The 25,825-nt window shown below is 42.0% G+C and overlaps 2 protein-coding genes across 4 annotated transcripts in view; both read right to left on the reverse strand.

Annotated features, from left to right (window-relative positions):
* The window catches only part of LOC135536811 (zinc finger protein OZF-like), a 37,782-nt gene extending 26,132 nt beyond the window's left edge, over window positions 1-11,650 (reverse strand). The window contains exons 1-4 of one of the 3 annotated variants that reach the window (XM_064963047.1): window positions 11,551-11,637; window positions 11,364-11,403; window positions 9,614-9,865; window positions 6,518-6,727 (exon numbers count right to left, since the gene is read on the reverse strand). In XM_064963047.1, the coding sequence (XP_064819119.1) occupies window positions 6,518-6,727; window positions 9,614-9,719 (316 nt within the window). In that variant the 5' untranslated portion in view covers window positions 9,720-9,865; window positions 11,364-11,403; window positions 11,551-11,637. Of the gene's footprint in view, window positions 1-6,255; window positions 6,332-6,517; window positions 6,728-9,613; window positions 9,866-11,363; window positions 11,404-11,550 lie in introns of those variants that run through there. The other 2 variants (XM_064963046.1, XM_064963048.1) reach the window with 2 other exon arrangements.
* The window catches only part of LOC135536809 (gastrula zinc finger protein XlCGF52.1-like), a 171,545-nt gene that overhangs the window by 130,810 nt on the left and 14,910 nt on the right, over window positions 1-25,825 (reverse strand). The gene's annotated exons all lie outside the window — the stretch shown is intronic.

Consider the following 25,825-nt stretch of genomic DNA (forward strand, 5'->3'; position numbering starts at 1 on the left):
GTATGTTGTAATAAAGGTTTTAATGTGTGGTATGCTGTAATAAAGGTTTTAATGTGTGGTATGTTGTAATAAAGGTTTTAATGTGTGGTATGTTGTAATAAAGGTTTTAATGTGTGGTATGTTGTAATAAAGGTTTTAATGTGTGGTATGTTGTAATAAAGGTTTTATTGTGTGCTATGCTGTAAAAGGTTTTAATGTGTGGTACGCTGTAAAAGGTTTTAATGTGTGGTATGCTGTAATAAAGGTTTTAATGTGTGGTATGCTGTAATACAGGTTTTAATGTGTGTTATGTTGTAATACAGGTTTTAATGTGTGTTATGTTGTAATAAAGGTTTTAATGTGTGTTATGTTGTAATAAAGGTTTTAATGTGTGTTATGTTGTAATAAAGGTTTTAATGTGTGTTATGTTGTAATAAAGGTTTTAATGTGTGTTATGTTGTAATAAAGGTTTTAATGTGTGTTATGCTGTAATAAAGGTTTTAATGTGTGGTATGCTGTAATAAAGGTTTTAATGTGTGGTATGTTGTAATAAAGGTTTTAATGTGTGTTATGTTGTAATAAAGGTTTTAATGTGTGTTATGTTGTAATACAGGTTTTAATGTGTGTTATGTTGTAATACAGGTTTTAATGTGTGTTATGTTGTAATAAAGGTTTTAATGTGTGGTATGTTGTAATAAAGGTTTTAATGTGTGGTATGTTGTAATAAAGGTTTTAATGTGTGGTATGTTGTAATAAAGGTTTTAATGTGTGGTATGTTGTAATAAAGGTTTTAATGTGTGGTATGTTGTAATAAAGGTTTTAATGTGTGGTATGTTGTAATAAAGGTTTTAATGTGTGGTATGTTGTAATAAAGGTTTTAATGTGTGGTATGTTGTAATAAAGGTTTTAATGTGTGGTATGTTGTAATAAAGGTTTTAATGTGTGGTATGTTGTAATAAAGGTTTTAATGTGTGGTATGTTGTAATAAAGGTTTTAATGTGTGGTATGTTGTAATAAAGGTTTTAATGTGTGGTATGTTGTAATAAAGGTTTTATTGTGTGCTATGCTGTAAAAGGTTTTAATGTGTGGTACGCTGTAAAAGGTTTTAATGTGTGTTATGTTGTAATAAAGGTTTTAATGTGTGTTATGTTGTAATAAAGGTTTTAATGTGTGTTATGTTGTAATAAAGGTTTTAATGTGTGTTATGTTGTAATAAAGGTTTTAATGTGTGTTATGCTGTAATAAAGGTTTTAATGTGTGGTATGCTGTAATAAAGGTTTTAATGTGTGGTATGCTGTAATACAGGTTTTAATGTGTGTTATGTTGTAATACAGGTTTTAATGTGTGTTATGTTGTAATAAAGGTTTTAATGTGTGTTATGTTGTAATAAAGGTTTTAATGTGTGTTATGTTGTAATAAAGGTTTTAATGTGTGTTATGTTGTAATAAAGGTTTTAATGTGTGTTATGTTGTAATAAAGGTTTTAATGTGTGTTATGCTGTAATAAAGGTTTTAATGTGTGGTATGCTGTAATAAAGGTTTTAATGTGTGGTATGTTGTAATAAAGGTTTTAATGTGTGTTATGTTGTAATAAAGGTTTTAATGTGTGTTATGTTGTAATACAGGTTTTAATGTGTGTTATGTTGTAATACAGGTTTTAATGTGTGTTATGTTGTAATAAAGGTTTTAATGTGTGGTATGTTGTAATAAAGGTTTTAATGTGTGGTATGTTGTAATAAAGGTTTTAATGTGTGGTATGTTGTAATAAAGGTTTTAATGTGTGGTATGTTGTAATAAAGGTTTTAATGTGTGGTATGTTGTAATAAAGGTTTTAATGTGTGGTATGTTGTAATAAAGGTTTTAATGTGTGGTATGTTGTAATAAAGGTTTTAATGTGTGGTATGTTGTAATAAAGGTTTTAATGTGTGGTATGTTGTAATAAAGGTTTTAATGTGTGGTATGTTGTAATAAAGGTTTTAATGTGTGGTATGTTGTAATAAAGGTTTTAATGTGTGGTATGTTGTAATAAAGGTTTTAATGTGTGGTATGTTGTAATAAAGGTTTTATTGTGTGCTATGCTGTAAAAGGTTTTAATGTGTGGTACGCTGTAAAAGGTTTTAATGTGTGTTATGTTGTAATAAAGGTTTTAATGTGTGGTATGTTGTAATAAAGGTTTTAATGTGTGGTATGTTGTAATAAAGGTTTTAATGTGTGGTATGCTGTAATAAAGGTTTTAATGTGTGGTATGTTGTAATAAAGGTTTTAATGTGTGGTATGTTGTAATAAAGGTTTTAATGTGTGGTATGTTGTAATAAAGGTTTTAATGTGTGGTATGTTGTAATAAAGGTTTTATTGTGTGCTATGCTGTAAAAGGTTTTAATGTGTGGTACGCTGTAAAAGGTTTTAATGTGTGGTATGCTGTAATAAAGGTTTTAATGTGTGGTATGCTGTAATACAGGTTTTAATGTGTGTTATGTTGTAATACAGGTTTTAATGTGTGTTATGTTGTAATAAAGGTTTTAATGTGTGTTATGTTGTAATAAAGGTTTTAATGTGTGTTATGTTGTAATAAAGGTTTTAATGTGTGTTATGTTGTAATAAAGGTTTTAATGTGTGTTATGTTGTAATAAAGGTTTTAATGTGTGTTATGCTGTAATAAAGGTTTTAATGTGTGGTATGCTGTAATAAAGGTTTTAATGTGTGGTATGTTGTAATAAAGGTTTTAATGTGTGTTATGTTGTAATAAAGGTTTTAATGTGTGTTATGTTGTAATACAGGTTTTAATGTGTGTTATGTTGTAATACAGGTTTTAATGTGTGTTATGTTGTAATAAAGGTTTTAATGTGTGGTATGTTGTAATAAAGGTTTTAATGTGTGGTATGTTGTAATAAAGGTTTTAATGTGTGGTATGTTGTAATAAAGGTTTTAATGTGTGGTATGTTGTAATAAAGGTTTTAATGTGTGGTATGTTGTAATAAAGGTTTTAATGTGTGGTATGTTGTAATAAAGGTTTTAATGTGTGGTATGTTGTAATAAAGGTTTTAATGTGTGGTATGTTGTAATAAAGGTTTTAATGTGTGGTATGTTGTAATAAAGGTTTTAATGTGTGGTATGTTGTAATAAAGGTTTTAATGTGTGGTATGTTGTAATAAAGGTTTTAATGTGTGGTATGTTGTAATAAAGGTTTTATTGTGTGCTATGCTGTAAAAGGTTTTAATGTGTGGTACGCTGTAAAAGGTTTTAATGTGTGTTATGTTGTAATAAAGGTTTTAATGTGTGGTATGTTGTAATAAAGGTTTTAATGTGTGGTATGTTGTAATAAAGGTTTTAATGTGTGGTATGCTGTAATAAAGGTTTTAATGTGTGGTATGTTGTAATAAAGGTTTTAATGTGTGGTATGTTGTAATAAAGGTTTTAATGTGTGGTATGTTGTAATAAAGGTTTTAATGTGTGGTATGTTGTAATAAAGGTTTTATTGTGTGCTATGCTGTAAAAGGTTTTAATGTGTGGTACGCTGTAAAAGGTTTTAATGTGTGTTATGTTGTAATAAAGGTTTTAATGTGTGTTATGTTGTAATACAGGTTTTAATGTGTGTTATGTTGTAATAAAGGTTTTAATGTGTGTTATGTTGTAATACAGGTTTTAATGTGTGTTATGTTGTAATACAGGTTTTAATGTGTGTTATGTTGTAATAAAGGTTTTAATGTGTGTTATGTTGTAATAAAGGTTTTAATGTGTGTTATGTTGTAATAAAGGTTTTAATGTGTGTTATGTTGTAATAAAGGTTTTAATGTGTGTTATGCTGTAATAAAGGTTTTAATGTGTGGTATGCTGTAATAAAGGTTTTAATGTGTGGTATGCTGTAATACAGGTTTTAATGTGTGTTATGTTGTAATACAGGTTTTAATGTGTGTTATGTTGTAATAAAGGTTTTAATGTGTGTTATGTTGTAATAAAGGTTTTAATGTGTGTTATGTTGTAATAAAGGTTTTAATGTGTGTTATGTTGTAATAAAGGTTTTAATGTGTGTTATGTTGTAATAAAGGTTTTAATGTGTGTTATGCTGTAATAAAGGTTTTAATGTGTGGTATGCTGTAATAAAGGTTTTAATGTGTGGTATGCTGTAATACAGGTTTTAATGTGTGTTATGTTGTAATACAGGTTTTAATGTGTGTTATGTTGTAATAAAGGTTTTAATGTGTGTTATGTTGTAATAAAGGTTTTAATGTGTGTTATGTTGTAATAAAGGTTTTAATGTGTGTTATGCTGTAATAAAGGTTTTAATGTGTGGTATGCTGTAATAAAGGTTTTAATGTGTGGTATGCTGTAAAAGGTTTTAATGTGTGGTATGCTGTAAAAGGTTTTAATGTGTGCTATGCTGTAATAAAGGTTTTAATGTGTGTTATGCTGTAATAAAGGTTTTAATGTGTGTTATGTTGTAATAAAGGTTTTAATGTGTGTTATGCTGTAATAAAGGTTTTAATGTGTGGTATGCTGTAAAAGGTTTTAATGTGTGCTATGCTGTAATAAAGGTTTTAATGTGTGGTATGCTGTAAAAGGTTTTAATGTGTGGTATGCTGTAATAAAGGTTTTAATGTGTGTTATGTTGTAATAAAAGCTTTACAATAATTTTCCTTTAGAACACATTATAATAATTTATTTAGTGTTGTTTACAACTGTTCCAAATGGTCAGAAATATAATATTGTAATCTAACAGCACCTGTTTGCCACACAATAGGCTACGCATGCAGCTCTCACTCCAATACCATCCTTTTCTTTTACTAGAGAACTCAGTTAAGAACAAATTCTTATTTACAAACCCGGGACGACGCTGGGCCAATTGTGCACCTCCCTATGGGACTTCCAATCACAGCCGGATGTGATGCAGCCTGGATTCGAACCAGGTACTGCAGTGACACTGAGATGCAGTGTCTTCGACCTTGCAATCGTTCTTCCTGTTATTATTATAACTATTGTTATGATCATCGTTAAAATAATAAGTAATGTCGTTATCATTAGCAGGCTTAGTATAGTAGCCTTGTATATTGTGAATAATGATGAGTGAGAAAGTTACAGACACACAAATATGATATGCTAACTTCTCACCATTAAAAGAAGAGGGGAGGTTAGCATTTGTTTTGGCGGAGGGGTATGATGTGTTTTGCATCTGTTACTTTCTCACTCATAATTATTAACGTAGAAGTGTTTAGAAACATATTCTATTCTTATTTAATAACTGGATAGGACTCGAACTAAGGCTTACCCAAGAGCCATCGCCAGCAATCATGGATCTTTATTTCTTCTTCTCACCAGCACAGTCATATTTGACATTAAGTTGGCTTACATGCATAATCGTAGCCTATTTTACAAGTGGTGATTTGCAATATCAGCCATTTTACCAATTGATTCTTCAGCGATAAAAGTAACATTTCATCCATGCTTTACGACTTCAGTTGCCTTTTACTCATTTTAGGTATTTACATTTTTACTTGCATTTCATCTCGTTATAAACAAAATGTCTTCTGCAATATCTTGTTGCATCAGTCTTGGCCATTAGTCCCCATCTCATGATGATATATTCTCCTCCCAGCTGCAAACCAAGTGTCAAGGAGGCTATCGTCAATAATGTATCGAATAAGAACCGTGGCTTTAAGCTTCAGTCATTTTACCTGTAGCCTATTAATGTTAAATATATCGGGTTTTTTCTCCATAATTCTAACAATTTGTTAATTTGCTTCAGTTTCTATGTACCGGGATTCATCTTGCCTGAATTTATTCGGGGAAATGATTCTCTATGCAAGTTTCAACATCCTAACCTACTAACAACGATTTGGTCCCAGTCACCACTTTCTAGTTGTAAATGAAGACTACCCAGCAACGGGTTTTCACCACATTGGTTCCCTTACTGGTTCATCTGTACTTGGTTAGCGCTCAGTTTTTCATAATACTTTTACTCAAGTGCCTTTTCACGGGTGGTCCTACAGTTTCTATGGTCTCAAAGTTTCATGGGTTAGACAGTCGCCTTCTGAGTACAGGTCTTATCACACATGCTTCCCATCCATGTAGGTTTGGGGGATGTTTAGGGTAAGTAGTTTGCAGTTCCCACAAATAATTGTTAACTCTAGTGGGCCTCAGCTCATTTCACATTTTTAGTATTTTTTTTATACCTTTATTTAACTAGGCAAGTCAGTGAAGAACAAATTCTTATTTTCAATGACGGCCTACCGGGGAACAGTGGGTTAACTGCCTGTTCAGGGGCAGGACGACAGATTTGTACCTTGGCAGCTCGGGGATTCGATCTTGCACAGGCTTCCAGTCGAAGCTTGCATCCACTACAAGACCATGGTGCTTGCCTACAGAGAAACAAAGGGAACAGTCCCTCCCTACCTTCAGGTTATGGTCAAATCCTACATCCCAACCCGAGCGAAATTACTCAAATGTAAGTGTAAAAATGTACAAAACGACCATTGCTGTGCAGTCTGGAGTTTGGCAGGGATGTGTGATGTCAGAATTACAGAATAGATTGAACCTGCTTTTACCATGATTAACAGATGTCCCAATCTTCTCCTCCTCTTCTTCATCTTTAATGTTGACATTCAGCTCCAGTGTTTGACTGCAGTCTTCCAGCTTCACTGATGCCATCTCTGGATCCTGCAGTGCAAACTGGGCTCCACTGTCACAATCAGGACTCAGTGACTGTAGGTTTCTACTCAGTGTGGAAGGAGAGAGGCAGGCTGGGTCTGTCCTCACTGTTGATGTAGTAATAAAGAGAAACAGACACAAAGTTATTGTCTTGACAGTTCTGGAACTTTTTTATTCTGTAAAATATGTTTTTTCCTGTTCAATTATCTAATTTCAATAGATCAAGTAGCTAAGCATAGACAACAACAAATAATTCCCATTTGACACAAAGTGCACACTTTAAATTACACAATGTAAGTGCACTTAACCTATATAATATATTTCCTGAATTCACATACAGTGCATTTCGAAAGTACTCAGACCCCTTGACTTTTTCCATATTTTGTTATATTTTACAGCCTTACTCTAAAATGTATAAAATGTATAATACATTTCCTCATCAATCTACACACAATACCCCATGACATCAGAATACCCCTTAATGACAAAGCGGAAACAGGTTTTAGCACATTCTTGCAAATGTATTAAAAATAAAAAACAGAAATAACTTATTTATATAAGTATTCAGAGCGTGAAGGAATGTGAATGTATTTGTGTGTGCCGTCAACATGTGTGTGTGTGTGTGTTTTGTGTGTATTAGTGGTGTGTGTGTTTAGAGTCGAGTGAGTGTACATCGAGCCTGAGTCAGTGCAAAACATAATAAAAGATAAAAATGAAATAAGGGGGTCAATGCAAATTGTCCAGGTAGCCATTTGATTAACTGTTCAGTAGTCTTATGGCTTGGGGGTAGAAGCTGTTAAGGAGCGTTTTGGTACCAGACTCGGTGCTCCGGTACCGCTTGCCGTGCGGTAGCAGCGAGAACTGTCTGTGACTTTGGTGGCTGGAGTCTTTTACAATTTTTAGGGCCTTCCTCTGACCCCGCCTGGTATTGAGTTCTTGGGTGGCAGGGAGCTCGGCCCCAGTGAGGTGCTGTGCCGTACGCACTACCCTCTGTAGCGCCTTGAAGTCGGATGCCGAGCAGTTGCCATACCAAGCAGTGATGCAATCAGTCAGGATGCTCTCGATGTTGCAGCTGTAGAACGTTTTGAGGACTCATGCCAAATATTTTAACCCTCCTGAAGGGGAATAGGCATTGTTGAGCCCTCCTCACGACTGTATTGGTGTGCCTAGACCATGAAAGGTGATGTTGATACCGAGGAACTTGAAGCTCTCGACCTTCTCCATTAGGTGATGTTCGGATGTACTGATCCTGTGCAGGTGTTGTTACACGTGGTCTGCCACTGCGAGGACGATCAGCTGTCCATCCTGTCTCCCTGTAGCGCTGTCTTAGGCGTCTCACAGTACGGACATTGCAATTTATTGCCCTGGCCACATCTGCAGTCCTCATGCCTCCTTGCAGCATGCCAAAGACACATTCACGCAGATGAGCAGGGACCCTGGTCATCTTTATTTTGGTGTTTTTCCAGAGTCAGTGGAAAGGCCTCTTTAGTGTCCTAAGTTTTCATAACTGTGACCTTAATTGCCTACCGTCTGTAAGCTGTTAGTGTCTTAACGACCATTCCACAGGTGCATGTTCATTAATTGTTTATGGTTTATTGAACAAGCATGGGAAACAGTGTTTAAACCCTTTACAATGAAGATCTGTGAAGTTATTTGGATTTTTACGAATGATCTTTGAAGGACAGCGTCCTGAAAAAGGGACGTTTCTTTTTTTTACTGAGTTTATTTACTATGACATGTGGTTGTCTCAACAAGCTATCTTAACATGAATGCACTGATGAAGATAAGTCGCTCTGGATAACAGCGTCTGCTAAATGACTCAAATGTAAGTGTAAAAATGTACAAAACGACCACTGCTGTGCAGTCTGGAATTGGGCAGGGATGTGTAATGTCAGAATTACAGAATAGATTAAACCTGCTTTTACCATGATTAACAGATTTACCAATCTTACTGTATGTAGTTACTGTATGTATTCATATCAGTAGTCTGGTAGTGTATGTATTCATATCAGTAGTCTGGTAGTGTATGTATTCATATCAGTAGTCTGGTAGTGTATGTATTCATATCAGTAGTCTGGTAGTGTATGTATTCATATCAGTAGTCTGGTAGTGTATGTATTCATATCAGTAGTCTGGTAGTGTATGTATTCATATCAGTAGTCTGGTAGTGTATGTATTCATATCAGTAGTCTGGTAGTGTATGTATTCATATCAGTAGGCTGGTAGTGTATGTATTCATATCAGTAGGCTGGTACTGTATGTATTCATATCAGTAGGCTGGTAGTGTATGTATTCATATCAGTAGGCTGGTACTGTATGTATTCATATCAGTAGGCTGGTAGTGTATGTATTCATATCAGTAGGCTGGTACTGTATGTATTCATATCAGTAGGCTGGTAGTGTATGTATTCATATCAGTAGGCTGGTACTGTATGTATTCATATCAGTAGGCTGGTAGTGTATGTATTCATATCAGTAGTCTGGTACTGTATGTATTCATATCAGTAGGCTGGTAGTGTATGTATTCATATCAGTAGTCTGGTACTGTATGTATTCATATCAGTAGGCTGGTAGTGTATGTATTCATATCAGTAGGCCGGTAGTATATGTATTCATATCAGTAGGCTGTGCAATACAATGGGGAATAAAACTATTCTAAAAGTATCTCATAAGTCATGAAAATTATGAGCTATATCATCCTCCACTCACTATCACAAGGGTTAGTAACTACACAGACTCATTTCATGGAACTTTAAAACACTGGCAGTTTGTCTACTTCACTTCTTTAGTCTACTCTCTGATCACTCCAGACAGCCCAGTGAATAAAACAAATGCAGACAATACTGGTGTCAAACCATGCAAGTCTCAGTAGCATGAAATAACATCTACCTTCTCATTGAAACAGTTCATCATGAAACAGTTCTACTGCACCTTTTCATACACAGTGGAAAGTTGGAATGAAACAAACTTAGTTTGGTAGAACCTGCTCTTACCATGAGAAACAGATGTCCCAATCTTCTCCTCCTCCTCTTCTTCATCTTTAATGTTGACATTCAGCTCCAGTGTTTGACTGCAGTCCTCCAGCTTCACTGATGTCATCTCTGGATCCTGCAGTACAAACTGGGCTCCACTGTCACAATCAGGACCCAGTGACTGTAGGTTTGGACTCAGTGTGGAAGGAGAGAGGCAGGCTGGGTTTGTCTTCACTGTTGATGTTTCCGGCCTCAGACTTGACCTTGGTCGGTCTGTAGTAATAAAGAGAAACAAACACAAAAGTTATTGCCTTGACAGTTCTGGCACTTACTTTATTCTCAAAAGATATATTATATATTTTTTAATTCAATTATCTATTTTGAATAGATCAGGTAGCTAAGCACTGACAACTCAACATTCATTCCCATTAGACACAAAGTGCACACTTTAAATGACACAACGTAAGTACTCTTAACCTATAGTAGATTTCCTCAATTCACATAAATCCATAAATGACTCAAAAACCATTTAGGTTGCCGTTTGTTTCAGGCGGTATTATGAACTATTGTTCTGAACAACCATATGACTCCGACGTATTATTTCAACTAACAAAAATCTCTTCTATTTCCCTTTCACACCATAGTAACATTTATAGATAAAGACGGAAACAACTGAATATGTCTGAATATTAGTACACATGTAGAAAACTGATGATCATTACATTCAGCTTCAGAACTGTAGTGTGACTGTGTGAAACTGTCTGTCTCTACTACCCCCCCCTTACTGTCTGCACTGAGCCAAACGCAGACAAGCTGACAATCCTCTGAATTTACCAACGGCCAGAGCGCACTCTAGAGTCCATTTACAAACAAACCCTAAAGCCAGTAGGGTCCAGCTGTGACATCATCTCTCAGAGTCTCTATGCTACCTACTGATATGTCATCTCAGTGCAGTGCATCTCTCAGGATAAGTGGGCGTTTCCAAAGGAAACTATATATGGAGAAGTGGGCGTTTCCAAAGGAACGATATATGGAGAAGTGGGCGTTTCCAAAGGAACGATACAAAGGAGAAGTGGGGGTTTCCAAAGGAACAACATCAGAAGTGGGGGTTAAAATATTCAATAACAAATAATACATAGTCAAATAAATGGGTTTTATAAGGTAGCTAACGTTAGCTAGCATTTACATTTACGAACAACTTAACTACGGTTAGGTAGGTAAAGTTCAAAGATACAGTTCAGTGAGTGAAGAGTTGTTTTTTTTGCATAACTGAAATCCCTTGCTGTCATTTCTGCAGATCATGACTAAAGTCTGATAACCCAAACGAGGTATTGAGTGGCACCTTTCGAAACCCCCACTTTTCCTAAGAGACGCACTGCATCGATAGACGACCTATCGGTAGTGGGCAGGCAGCACAGAGACCCTGAGGGGCGACTGCTCTGAGAGGTGACGTTGCAGCTGGACCCCTCTACTTAAAGCTGCGTGAATTCGGTCCAGTCAAATGTTTGGGCCAAGCCAAGGGTCGGCCGAAATTGTAAAACATAAATGTCTATAATTTGATAAGATTGGTCCGGTCCGTGGATGTTGAAATCCAGCCCGCCGGACCGCACCAAAAAAGACTCCCAAAATAGACTTCCAAAAGAAGTCGAGCGGCTCCTCTGCAGACAGAGTGGACGCCGCCATTTTACCAACTCAGGAGCTTCATTTTACACAAAACCAATAACATGTAAAACGAACAAAAACATCTCAAATAGATTCTTTATGAAATTACCTTGTCGAAATGATGTACATTCCTCGGAAGACCCCCAAGTCTACGTGACATGTAAAATAGTTTTTAATCACGTTTTTCACTCACTGGGTTTGACACAAACAATAACGCATAAAACCGTAAGGATTTGTTATCTAGCATGTTATGAAGTTCTTTCGATGTTAGACTGTTTAAACTTGCTATCACATACCTTTAGTAATGAAGAGAAACGGACACAAAAGTTATCCTCTTGACAGCACAGTTATGGCGTTTCTTTATTCTGAAGAATGCGATTGGGGTTGCCAGGTGTATAAAAATGTATAGACCAATGATCAAAACCCGTCCAAAAGGCCTGAAAACTTGCCGATTTTTTTTGTTCAGCCGCAAGAGAGGAGTTGACACATGTTGACTTAGTTATCGCCTTTTCCACAACGTTAAGGAGCGAATTAAGAAGGAATATCGACGTAAGAAGTTACATTTGGTTTTCCATCAAAATAATTATTAGTCATGTTTGCTTGCAATAATGAAGGAATTTGAATATGTCCCAAGACAAAAGACATTTCGCTCTTATTAAACTCGCCAGATCATTTTCAGTCATTGGATGTAGATTTAACTGCTGATTGTAATTAAATCCCTTGTGCGCTCTAATTCTGATTATTCCCCAACAGCATGTGCATAACTATTGATCAATCCAACAGGAGAGTTTGAGGGATGAAAGTTGGACAGAGGATCTCGAGATCTCTGTGCAAGAAACACTTGGACGAACTTCAAAAAACGAATTAGGCTATTGACTTGTCATTTAAAATGGGCATAGGCTATGCCTACTGACTAAAATCTGCGTTTATGATTGTAATTCAACATTGCCATGGTTTGGTTAGCTAGATGCAAGTATTATATAGCCAGATAGCCCACAGTAGCCGAGGCAATATATAAGATTAATGATTTAGCAGCTTGCTTTGTTCAAATTGACAGAGCATTTAGTTAACATGAATAGCGAGGCGATTGTTACGTAAGAAATGGTTCTGCTGCCCAATAGCCTCCTGGAATAAGCTACTGAGGATGAGGTCTTGAATTTCAATCACTGAATCATATATTAATAATTTGTATATTTACCTGTAGCCTAATCTGACTGACTGTTACCTTCAATCTAATGCATTCTAGCAACAGCTGATAGAACTGTGACCATAATCACAACGGATAACTTCCCATTTCATTAACTAAACATGGCCATTAATAATTGCATAATTACACAAGGCTACAAGAACAAACTGAAGTCATAGGCTATGGATTAAATCCGTTTGACAGCTCCAGGTAGGCTACACAAGTGGCACAAATTTATTTGCAATGACTCCAGTGATATCGTCATTTCAACCTGTTTATTGTATGAAATGGTAGGCTACAGTAGCTTACATGGGCGTACAAATTAATAGGCTACTTAATGGCCAACATATGTATTATTCTCCACATTTAATATCAGTTTCATTGTGAACTTTTCCGTAACAGAAGCACGCGAAGGAGTTCCATAACTACTATTTAAAACGTCCCGCTCGAGATCCAAGAACTGAGTATGCTTAAAACCCTTCGCTTTATATGGTTTTCGCGCGTGCAGTTCTGTCTCCTCTCACGCCTCGATCACACCGACAGTGACACTGTACACCAGAAGTACAACTTGTTTCCAATGGAACGCTTTGTTTGCCTTGCAGCATTGCGTTGCAGAGGCAGTTGTAATACGTTATGTGTGGTGCATACATTGAATGTATCGAACGTGTGAGTAAAACTGTGTGCGTAAACGGTTTGACAGAAATGGTAGCAGAAGGTGAATGTTGAACTTTTGTTGCACACATATCCAGATGATGCTATCAAGGCGTCACTCACGTTACTCAGCTGCAGCGCTCAGTCTCAAACCACACACACCTCGGCCTCCGGCCCTCATACTCCCCACCACTCACGTTACTCAGCTGCAGCGCTCAGTCTCAAACCACACACACCTCGGCCTCCGGCCCTCATACTCCCCACCACTCACGTTACTCAGCTGCAGCGCTCAGTCTCAAACCACACACACCTCGGCCTCCGGCCCTCATACTCCCCACCACTCACTCGCTCTGCAACAGACGGTCTCACTGCCTAATAGTCAGCAGCAGGTCACAGTGAAATAAATAATTTAAAGAAAAATGCTATAGCGGCTGCGGTGCAATTAAGAAGTAGCCCAAAAACCCGCAACCATTACATTTTCACCCGACATCGTTTTCCAAGTCGCCCACAGGAAAACTGCAAACATGGCAACCCCGAATAGGAGGTATAACGTTTCCCGGTTGCAGGGACATCACTCGATAGAAATCCAATATGGCTGCCAACGTAATACCATATATGGACAAGTGTTTGTGACACCGATCAGTAGCTCTACTCTCATTGGTCCTAACGATTTTCATAAGTTTTTGCATGTAGCTTGCGACGCCGCCATCAAATCAAATTGTATTTGTCACACGCGCCTTATACAACAACCGTATACCTTACCGTGAAATACTTACTTACCAGCCCTTCCCAACAATGCAGTTAAAAAATAAGAAAATTAACAAATAGATAAAAAAGAAAATAGTAACACATTGTACTAGTAAGACATCATGGATGACATCAATGGATCATCAGAAATGTAGATAGATAGATAGATAGATAGATAGTGCATATTTAAGGCAAATAGTTATATGTATTATATTTACCTGCATGTATACCTAACTAATTGTCTGTATCTATATTGCAGAGATAAGGGTAGGGCGGCAGGGTAGCCTATGAGACTCATACACTGGAGGGTTTGTAAGTGTTGCTCTAAGATCCCTCCTACATACATTACAATGATGGATATTTAAACATAGTTATAGGGGAACATAGGGTTGTGCTAAAACATAAAGAGAGGGAGAGTAGTATTTAGGGAATGTGCAATAGGTTGGGACCAGCAGAAGCACCAGCCTTGACAGTAGGTCCACTTAGTACCGGACCAGCCATGGAAGCTCCATCAGTCCACAATGTAGTTCCACCAATCTGTCTTACAGCCTCTGCATATGATACATCATGACTGATTCTATATATCTGAGCCTCTCTCTGCACTTGGCATCCACCAAATGCTGCACAATTGCCCCCCTTGTCCCATCATGCACTAGCGCGATGTGGCGGGCCGGGCACAATGCATGCTGACATGGTCGCCAGGTGTAGAGAGGCTCAGAGATACATTGATGCGGCTGGCTTCCGGGTTATGCGAGCAGTGTGGCTGGGTTGTGTTTTGGAGGACGCACGGTTCTCGACCTTCGCCTCTCCCGAGTCTGTAAGGGAGTTGCAGCGATGGGACAAGTCTGTAACTACCAATTGGATACCACGGAATTGGGGAGAAAACAGGGTAAAATAAAAAATAATATTTTTTAAATAACACTCTTCCAACTTACCCTACACACAATTCAAAACCCACTACCCCATTCCACTACTTTGACCCTATCTGCTCCTGCACCACGCCAACGGCCTGGGAGGACGGGACACCAACACTCAACACACACTGTAACCCATCTGAAGTCGAATCTCATTCAGGATCCCTCACCTTTGACCCAATCTCCTCTACTTTCTTCACTGCTTCAACATATGACACCTACTGCACTACTGTGACTCTGGACATCTCAACCTGCTTCTCTTGCACCAGACATTTCCAATCCCCAGCAACATGGGCACCCCTACAGTGGACACCAATGTTCCCTCTAAACTGCACTTGGGCACACAGTAACTCAGAGACAGACGCGCAGCTCCCCCAGGACTGCAGCACAGAAGTGTCAGCCCACGGAGAGAGGCATGAGATTGAATTTCACTCAAACTTTCTAGAGATTTCCTTGTTATTTAACAACTTTTCCCTTTACTGTGGCAACTGTGATCTAATCAACACAATATTAATCACTTTCAATATAACATACCGAAACAAAACTACCTATGCCAGACTTAGTACGCAAAACTAACTATGCCAGACTTAGTACGCAAAACTAACTATGCAAGATACTTTGTTGTAGGCAGAACACATCAGAGTAAGATTCTATTGCGTTGACATGCACAACTCAGCCCGTACTCGACCCAGACTGGTGCGGCCTAACCAATCAGAGCTGCAGTAGGCCTATATGTAAATACATATGCCATATATTGATCTGTGCCATTTAGTTTGAACTGGACTGTTTTTACAGCACGAAGGGTCGTGAGTTGATGCGGTTTTTACAGCATGAAGGGTCGTGAGTTGATGCGGTTTTTACAGCATGAAGGGTCGTGAGTTGATGCGGTTGTTTTGAAAATAAAGCAGGAGCTGCATGTAGCCACGTGTGCACATTTTGGACATGTCCTTTGCTGGTTAGTGAGTCATTAGCCCAGTTATAGATTATTTGTAGTCAACAATGTGGGAGTGATTGCTTCCTACAAGAGCACAAAATGTATAGATTTCTAGACATCTTTGAAAAGAAAGTCAGGTAAAAAGCTTTTTTATGTCTTAAAAGGGCAGTTTTATTTTGAGGTCTTAAATAAGCTAGAGGGTAGCTTAATCTGTCTGATATTCTCTAATAATGGTAGGGGAATAATAATTAATTTTGTTTTCTAAAGTGGTTTCTTGCATCAAACACATTTTTTTGTCACCTTATCTGAAGGACAAGTGGATAAACAGGCTAATGTCAAACCCTGCATGTGTTTATTGTAAAGTCTCATGGAATGTAGGCCTACATTGAACACCACACATTGGCTGCTACTGTAGGCTGAATGATAGAACAGCTATGTCCATGTTAAAATGTTATGGGATGCATTCTTCTCCATTGTTTTTATGGTATGCCATCCTGGTAGGCCTACATTATGATCAAATAGTCACAGTAGCCTACTTGGACACGGGTAAAACTGTAACTTAAAGTGAGTACAGCCTCTGTGCTCACAGTAAACAGGCACTGGAAGTTGAACAAAAGTTTCACAAGACCTGACATTTGCTCAGTGGAATTGGTTGACACACACAACTTTATCCACCAAAACTACACAATCCCCTGTCTGATGCCCTCCTGCACACTTCCCACATCTTGGAATCTCCCTCTTGCACTCTGCTGTGACATGACCATAAGTGTGTCACCTGAAACACTGCAACGGATTCGGTACAAAAGCTCTAACGGGATAACTGATATATCCTAACATGATTGTTGGGTAAAGACTCGGATTCAAAACTCAAAAGGACAGACTGTGACTCTCCTCTTCTCCCTCCTCCTCTGTAATCCACCTTTCTGTGTCCCTGTCCCGATACTCCTCTTCTCCCTCCTTTCTGTGTCCCTGTCCCAATACTCCTCTTCTCCCTCCTCTGTGTCCCTGTCCCAATACTCCTCTTCTCCCTCCTTTCTGTGTCCCTGTCCCAATACTCCTCTTCCCCCTCCTTTCTGTGTCCATGTCCCAATACTCCTCTTCTCCCTCCTCTGTGTCCCTGTCCCAATACTCCTCTTCTCCCCCCTCCGTGTCCCTGTCCCAATACTCCTCTTCTCCCTCCTTTCTGTGTCCATGTCCCAATACTCCTCTTCTCCCTCCTCTGTGTCCCTGTCCCAATACTCCTCTTCTCCCTCCTTTCTGTGTCCCTGTCCCAATACTCCTCTTCTCCCTCCTCTGTGTCCCTGTCCCAATACTCCTCTTCTCCCTCCTTTCTGTGTCCCTGTCCCAATACTCCTCTTCCCCCTCCTTTCTGTGTCCATGTCCCAATACTCCTCTTCTCCCTCCTCTGTGTCCCTGTCCCAATACTCCTCTTCTCCCCCCTCCGTGTCCCTGTCCCAATACTCCTCTTCTCCCTCCTTTCTGTGTCCATGTCCCAATACTCCTCTTCTCCCTCCTCTGTGTCCCTGTCCCAATACTCCTCTTCTCCCTCCTTTCTGTGTCCCTGTCCCAATACTCCTCTTCCCCCTCCTTTCTGTGTCCATGTCCCAATACTCCTCTTCTCCCTCCTCTGTGTCCCTGTCCCAATACTCCTCTTCTCCCCCCTCCGTGTCCCTGTCCCAATACTCCTCTTCTCCCTCCTTTCTGTGTCCATGTCCCAATACTCCTCCTCTTCTCCCTCCTCTGTGTCCCTGTCCCAATACTCCTCTTCTCCCTCCTTTCTGTGTCCCTGTCCCAATACTCCTCTTCTCCCTCCTCTGTGTCCCTGTCCCAATACTCCTCTTCTCCCTCCTCTGTGTCCCTGTCCCAATACTCCTCTTCTCCCTCCCATGTGTCCCTGTCCCAATACCCCTCTTCTCCCTCCTCTGTGTCCCTGTCCCAATACTCCTCTTCTCCCTCCTCTGTGTCTCTGTCCCAATACTCCTCTTCTCCCTCCTTTCTGTGTCTCTGTCCCAATACTCCTCTTCTCCCTCCTTTCTGTGTCTCTGTCCCAATACTCCTCTTCTCCCTCCTTTCTGTGTCCCTGTCCCAATACTCCTCTTCTCCCTCATCTGTGTCCCTGTCCCAATACTCCACTTCTCCCTCCTCTGTGTCCCTGTCCCAATACTCCTCTTCTCCCTCCTCTGTGTCCCTGTCCCAATACTCCTCTTCTCCCCCCTCTGTGTCCCTGTCCCAATACTCCTCTTCTCCCTCCTCCTCTTCCATCCTTTCTGTGTCCCTGTCCCAATACTCCTCTTCTACCTCCTTTCTGTGTCTCTGTCCCAATACTCCTCTTCTCCCTCATCTGTGTCCCTGTCCCAATACTCCTCTTCTCCCCCCTCTGTGTCCCTGTCCCAATACTCCTCTTCTCCCTCCTCTGTGTCCCTGTCCCAATACTCCTCTTCTCCCTCCTCCGTGTCCCTGTCCCAATACTCCTCTTCTCCCTCCTCCTCTTCCATCCTTTCTGTGTCCCTGTCCCAATACTCCTCTTCTCCCTCCTCCGTGTCCCTGTCCCAATACTCCTCTTCTCCCTCCTCCTCTTCCATCCTTTCTGTGTCCCTGTCCCAATACTCCTCTTCTCCCAGCGTCGCTAGCGGTCTGGCGGCATCCCAACGTAACTCCATATCATAATCCTCCTGATCACCTCGGAAACAAGTCTTCTAACAGGAGAACTGATATATCCTAACATGATTGTCGGGTAAAGACTCTGATTCAAAACTCAAAAGGACAGACTGTGACGTTTTACATATCAGCATGTTAAATGTGCAACCAGAGGAAAATAAACTCTGGACCACCAATACTCCACACACAGAGATGCAAGCAAAGCTCTCCCTCGCCCTCCATTTGGCAAATCTGACCATAATTCTATCCTCCCGATTCCTGCTTACAAGCAAAAATTAAAGTAGGAAGCACCAGTGAATAGATCAATAAAAAAATGGTCAGATGAATCAGATGCTAAGCTACAGGACTGTTTTGCTAGCACAGACTGGAATTTGTGATAGCCCACATCTACCACAACCTCTCCTATTGTGTTAGTAAGGTTCAGCCTGCTGCACAGACTCTATGGAGGCTTTAGAGCACCTGGTTAAACTGTGTGTTGAGAGCATTTTAAACTCTCAATAGTTAAATGAGTTAAATGAGTGAGAAATAGATGTCATTGTTGCAATAGTTTGTGAGTGGGCAACATATGCTATCATTCTAAATTGGCATGTTGAATTATTTTGTCATTGAACTATTGTATAATGCTTTAATTTCTCCAATCTGGACATTTTGTGCTTCTGTTACTACCTTACACAAGCTTGCATTTTCAACCCATAACATTTAATGGAATTACACGTCCTTTTTACCTCAGATTTGTGATGTTTAGATGCTAAGCTACAGGACTGTTCTGTTCTGAGTCTGTAATACCAACATGTTTCAAGCAGACCACCATAGTCCCTGTGCCGAAGAACACAAAAGCAACCTGCCTAAATGACTACACACAAAAGTGCCCTCAAAGCTCATCAATAAGCTAAGGACCCTGGGACTAAACACCTACCTTTGCAACTGGATCCTCGACTTCCTGACGGGCCACCCCCAGGTGATCAGGGTAGGTAACAACACATCCGTCACGCTGATCCTCAACACAGGGGCCCCTCATGGGTGCGTGCTTAGTCCCCTCCTCTACTCCCTGTTCACTCATAACTGCACGGCCAGGCACGACTCCAACACCATCCTTAAGTTTGCCAATGACACAACAATGGTAGGCCTGGATGTTCTTGATGGTGCAGCTGTGAATGAGGTAGTTGGGTGGGCTATTTACAGATGGGCTGTGTACAGGTGCAGTGATCGGTAAGCTGCTCTGACAGCTGATGCTTAAAGTTAGTGAGGGAGATATACAGTTGAAGTCATAAGTTTACATACACTTAGGTTGAAGTCATTAAAACTCATTTTACACAAAACCAATACCATGCAAAACGAACTCAAATAAATTGATTACTTATGAAATTACCTTGAGGAAATGATGTACATTCACGACAGACCCAAAGTCTCTAGCTATGTGAATTGTAAAATAGTTATCACGTTCACTTGGATTTAAAAACACAAATAACACAAAATACTTACCAAACGTGATCATTCCTTTTCAGATTTGTTTAGCTAGCATGTTTTGAACGTTTAAACGTGCTATTTGTTATATAACTGTAGTAATACAATTGAAACGGACACTCCTTATTCTGAAGAACTGTGTGTGCATTCCTGGGAACTTGTTCATTCCACTTTACTTGCAATCTGGGATCCTTGGGATGGCCCTATCCCAAGAGGTTCACAAGTAAAATGGTTAAGGTTAAAAGATCAACTTAAACACTATAACAAACCATGATATCATGTTCTCCTCTGTATCTAATAATATACAATGAAAGGACACTTTAACAAAAGAGAAAAGCTAAATATTTTACTAAAGTCTAACGCTTCTTCTTCGGTATTGGGTTGGCGGATTGCATCCATAGGGATTTGATTTATTTCACCTTTATTTAACCAGGTAGGCCAGTTGATAACAAGTTCTCATCTACCACCGCGACCTGGTTAAGATAAAGCAAAACAGTGTGACAAAAAACAACAGAGATACACATGGAATAAACAAACGTACAGTCAGTAATACAATAGAAAAGTCTATATAGTGTGTGCAAATGTAGTAAGTATAGGGGTGGGGGGTGGGGGGGGGGGGGGGGGTAATGCAATAAATAGGCCATAGTTTTGAAATAATTACAATTTAGCATTAACACTGGAGTGATAGATGTGCTGTCATGTCTTGTTATGTCTGTTCCTGTCCTTTCTCTTCATTCTCTCTCTCTGCTGGTCTTTTTAGGTTACCTTCTCTGTCTCTCATCCCTCAGCTGTTCTACATTTCCCCTAACTAGCTCATTCTCTCTTTCCCCACCTGTTCTCTCTTCCCCCTCTGATTAGGTCTCTATTTCTTTCTCTGTTCCTGCTACTTTCAGTGTCTGATTCTCGTTTGTGTTTTTTGATGCCAGAAGCAAGCTGTCGTCTCGTTTGCTTCCACCTTGTCCTGTCCTGTCGGAGTCTGCATGGCAGGTGCATCCTGCATTATACTACGTTCTTTGTTCCATTGACTACGTTGGAAGAGGATTTATGCCATTCCTGTTTTTTATTAAAGAACTCTGTTTTCTGTTAAAACCGCGTTTGGGTCTTCACTCAAGTTCATAACAGAAGAATCAGACCAAGAATGGACCCAGCGGCTCCGGACCCTTTTCACTCCGCCGTCGAGATCCAGGGAGCGATGCTAGGCAGACACGAGGAGGAATTGTCTGCTGCTCAACATGCCGTTGAGACCCTGGCCGTCCAAGTCTCCGACCTCACAAGACAGGTTCACCAACTCCACCTCGATCCACCGCCCACTTCCAGGGTTTCCGAGTCTCCGGAGCCCAGGATCAACAACCCGCCGTGTTACTCTGGGGAGCCCACTGAGTGCCGCTCATTCCTCACTCAGTGTGATGTGGTGTTCTCTCTCCAGCCCAACACCTACTCCAGGAGCGCAGCCCGCATCGCCTACGTCATTTCTCTCCTTACCGGACGGGCGCGTGAGTGGGGCACGGCAGTCTGGGAGGCGAGGGCTGAGTGTATTAACCAGTATCAGGACTTTAAGGAGGAGATGATACGGGTTTTTGACCGTTCTGTTTTTGGCGAGGAGGCTTCCAGGGCCCTGTCTTCCCTATGTCAGGGGAATAGATCCATAACGGATTATTCTATTGAGTTTCGCACTCTCGCTGCCTCTAGTGACTGGAACGAGCCGGCTTTGCTCGCTCGTTTTCTGGAGGGTCTCCACGTCGAGGTTAAGGATGAGATCCTCTCCCGGGAGGTTCCTTCCAGTCTGGACTCCTTAATAGCTCTCGCTATTCGCATAGAGCGACGGATTGATCTTCGTCGCCGAGCTCGTGGAAAGGAGCTCACGTTCTCCGTTGCTCCCTCTCCACATCACTGCCACCTGCCGCATCACTGCCACCCTCCTCCGCCGGCTCGGATGCTAAGCCTATGCAGCTGGGGGTATTCGCATCTCGGCCAAGGAGAGGGAACGGAGAATCACCAATCGCCTCTGTCTCTACTGCGGCTCCGCTGGTCATTTTGTCACCTCATGTCCAGTAAAAGCCAGAGCTCATCAGTAAGAGGAGGGCTACTGGTGAGCGCAACTACTCAGGCCTCTCCTTCTGGATCACGCACTACCTTTCCGGTCCATCTCCGCTGGCCCGGTTCATCTGCTTCCTGCAGTGCCTTGATAGACTCTGGGGCGGAGGGCTGTTTTATGGACGAGACCTGGGCTCGGGAACATGACATTCCTCTCAGACAGTTAGGGAGCCCAGGGCCTTGTTCGCTTTAGATGGTAGTTCTCTCCCCAAGATTCAGCGTGAGACGCTGCCTTTAACCCTCACTGTCTCTGGTAATCATAGCGAAACCATTTCTTTTTTAATTTTTCGTTCACCTTTTACACCTGTTGTTTTGGGTCATCCCTGGCTAGTGCGCCATAACCCTTCTATTAATTGGTCTAGTAATACTATCCTATCCTGGAATGTTTCTTGTCATGTAACCTGTTTAATGTCTGCTATCCCTCCTGTTTCCTCTGTCTCTTCTTCACAGGAGGAGCCTGGCGATTTGACAGGGGTGCCGGAGGAGTATCACGATCTGCGCACGGTGTTCAGTCGTTCCAAGGCCACTTTCTCCCTCCACACCGGTCGTATGACTGTAGTATTGATCTCCTTCCGGGAACTACTCCCCCGGGGTAGATTATACTCTCTGTCGGCTCCCGAACGTAAGGCTCTCGAGGATTATTTGTCGGTTTCGCTCGACGCCGGTACCATAGTCTCCTCCTCCTCCCCCGCCGGCGCGGGGTTCTTTTTGTTCAGAAGAAGGACGGGTCCCTGCGCCCATGCGTGGATTATCGAGGGCTGAATGACATAACAGTTAAGAATCGTTATCCGCTTCCTCTTATGTCTTCAGCCTTCGAGATCCTGCAGGGAGCCAGGTTTTTCACCAAATTGGACCTTCGTAACGCCTACCATCTCGTGCGCATCAGGGAGGGGACGAGTGGAAGACGGCGTTTAACACTCCGTTAGGGCACTTTGAATACCGGGTTCTTCCTTTCGGCCTCGTTAACGCTCCAGCTGTCTTTCAGGCACTAGTTAACGACGTCCTGAGAGACATGCTGAACATTTTTGTTTTCGTTTACATGGACGATATCCTGATTTTTTTCACCGTCTCTCTCGATTCATGTTCAGCACGTGCGACGCGTCCTCCAGCGCCTTTTGGAGAACTGTCTTTATGTGAAGGCTGAGAAGTGCACTTTTCATGCCGCCTCTGTCCCTTTTCTCGGTTCCGTTATTTCCGCTGAGGGCATTAAGATGGATCCCGCTAAGGTCCAGGCTGTCATTGATTGGCCCGTTCCTAAGTCACGCGTCGAGCTGCAGCGCTTTCTGGGCTTCGCTAATTTCTACCGTCGTTTCATCCGTAATTTCGGTCAGGTGGCAGCTCCGCTCACAGCCCTTACTTCTGTTAAGACGTGCTTTAAGTGGTCCGTTTCCGCCCAGGGAGCTTTTGATCTTCTTAAGAATCGTTTTACATCCGCACCTATTCTTGTTACACCTGACATCTCTAGACAGTTTGTTGTTGAGGTTGACGCGTCAGAGGTGGGCGTGGGAGCCATTCTTTCTCAGCGCTCTCTCTCTGACGGCAAGGTCCATCCTTGCGCGTTTTCTCTCATCGCTTATCGCCGTCAGAACGTAACTATGATGTTGGTAATCGCGAACTGCTCGCCATCCGCTTAGCCCTAGGCGAATGGCGACAGTGGTTGGAGGGGGCGACCGTTCCTTTGTCGTTTGGACTGACCATAGGAACCTTGAGTACATCCGTTCAGCCAAACGACTTAATGCGCGTCAGGCTCGTTGGGCTCTGTTTTTCACTCGTTTCGAGTTTGTTATTTCTTATCGTCCGGGCTCAAAAACACCAAACCTGATGCTTTATCTCGTCTCTTCAGTTCTTCTGAGGTCTCCACCGACCCGATGGGATTCTCCCTGAGGGGCGTGTTGTCGGGTTGACTGTCTGGGGAATTGAGAGGCAGGTAAAGCAAGCACTCGCTCACACTCCGTCGCCGCGAGCTTGTCCTAGGAACCTTCTGTTCGTTCCCGTTCCTACTCGTCCGGCCGTTCTTCAGTGGGCCCACTCTGACAAGTTAGCCGGCCACCCCGGCGTTCGGGGTACGCTCGCTTCCATTCGCCAGCGTTTCTGGTGGCCCACTCGGGAACGTGACGCGCGTCGATTTGTCGCCGCTTGTTCGGTCTGCGCGCAGACTAAATCTGGGAACTCTCCTCCTGCCGGCCGTCTCAGACCGCTTCCCATTCCCTCTCGACCGTGGTCTCACATCGCTTTAGATTTTATCACCGGACTGCCTTCATCAGCGGGGAAGACAGTTATTCTTACGGTTGTCGATAGATTCTCTAAGGCGGCTCATTTCATTCCTCTCGATAAGCTCCTTCTGCTAAGGAGACGGCTCAGATCATTATCGAGAATGTTTTCCGAATTCATGGCCTTCCGTCTGACGTCGTTTCCGACAGAGGTCCGCAGTTCACGTCTCAATTTTGGAGGGAGTTTTGCCGTTTGATTGGGGCTTCCGTCAGTCTCTCGTCCGGCTTTCATCCACAGTCTAACGGTCAAGCCGAACGGGCCAATCAGACTGTTGGTCGCATTTTACGCAGTCTTTCTTTTCGTAACCCTGCGTCTTGGTCAGAACAGCTCCCTGGGCAGAGTACGCCCACAACTCGCTTCCTCGTCTGCTACCGGTCTATCCCCTTTTCAGTGTAGCCTCGGGTACCAGCCTCCGCTGTTCTCTTCTCAGCTCGCCGAGTCCTGCGTCCCCTCCGCTCAGGCTTTTGTCCAGCGTTGCGAGCGCACCTGGAAGGGGGTCAGGTCGGCACTTTGCCGTAATAGGGCGCAGACTGTGAGGGCCGCTAATAAGCGTAGGACCAAGAGTCCTAGATATTGTTGCGGTCAGAGAGTATGGCTCTCCACTCAGAACCTTCCCCTTAAGACAGCTTCTCGCAAGTTGGCCCCGCGGTTCATTGGTCCGTTCCGTATTTCCCAGGTCATTAATCCTGTCGCAGTGCGACTTCTTCTCCCGCGCTATCTTCGTCGCGTTCACCCGGTCTTCCATGTCTCCTGTGTTAAGCCCGTTCTTCGCGCCCCGCTCGTCCCTCCCCCCATCCTTGTCGAGGGCGCACCCATCTACAGGGTTCGTAAGATTTTGGACATGCGCCCTCGGGGCCGTGGTCATCAGTACCTAGTGGATTGGGAGGGGTACGGTCCTGAGGAGAGGAGTTGGGTTCCCTCTCGGGACGTGCTGGACCGTTCGCTGATCGATGATTTCCTCCGTTGCCGCCAGGTTTCCTCCTCGAGTGCGCCAGGAGGCGCTCGGTGAGTGGGGGTACTGTCATGTCTTGTTATGTCTGTTCCTGTCCTTTCTCTTCATTCTCTCTCTCTGCTGGTCTTTTTAGGTTACCTTCTCTGTCTCTCATCCCTCAGCTGTTCTACATTTCCCCTAACTAGCTCATTCTCTCTTTCCCCACCTGTTCTCTCTTCCCCTCTGATTAGGTCTCTATTTCTTTCTCTGTTCCTGCTACTTTCAGTGTCTGATTCTCGTTTGTGTTTTTTGATGCCAGAAGCAAGCTGTCGTCTCGTTTGCTTCCACCTTGTCCTGTCCTGTCGGAGTCTGCATGGCAGGTGCATCCTGCATTATACTACGTTCTTTGTTCCATTGACTACGTTGGAAGAGGATTTATGCCATTCCTGTTTTTTATTAAAGAACTCTGTTTTCTGTTAAAACCGCGTTTGGGTCTTCACTCAAGTTCATAACAGAAGAATCAGACCAAGAATGGACCCAGCGGCTCCGGACCCTTTTCACTCCGCCGTCGAGATCCAGGGAGCGATGCTAGGCAGACACGAGGAGGAATTGTCTGCTGCTCAACATGCCGTTGAGACCCTGGCCGTCCAAGTCTCCGACCTCACAAGACAGGTTCACCAACTCCACCTCGATCCACCGCCCACTTCCAGGGTTTCCGAGT

This window comes from Oncorhynchus masou, unplaced genomic scaffold (genome assembly GCF_036934945.1).
Source record: "Oncorhynchus masou masou isolate Uvic2021 unplaced genomic scaffold, UVic_Omas_1.1 unplaced_scaffold_666, whole genome shotgun sequence".
Lineage (NCBI taxonomy): Eukaryota > Metazoa > Chordata > Actinopteri > Salmoniformes > Salmonidae > Oncorhynchus > Oncorhynchus masou.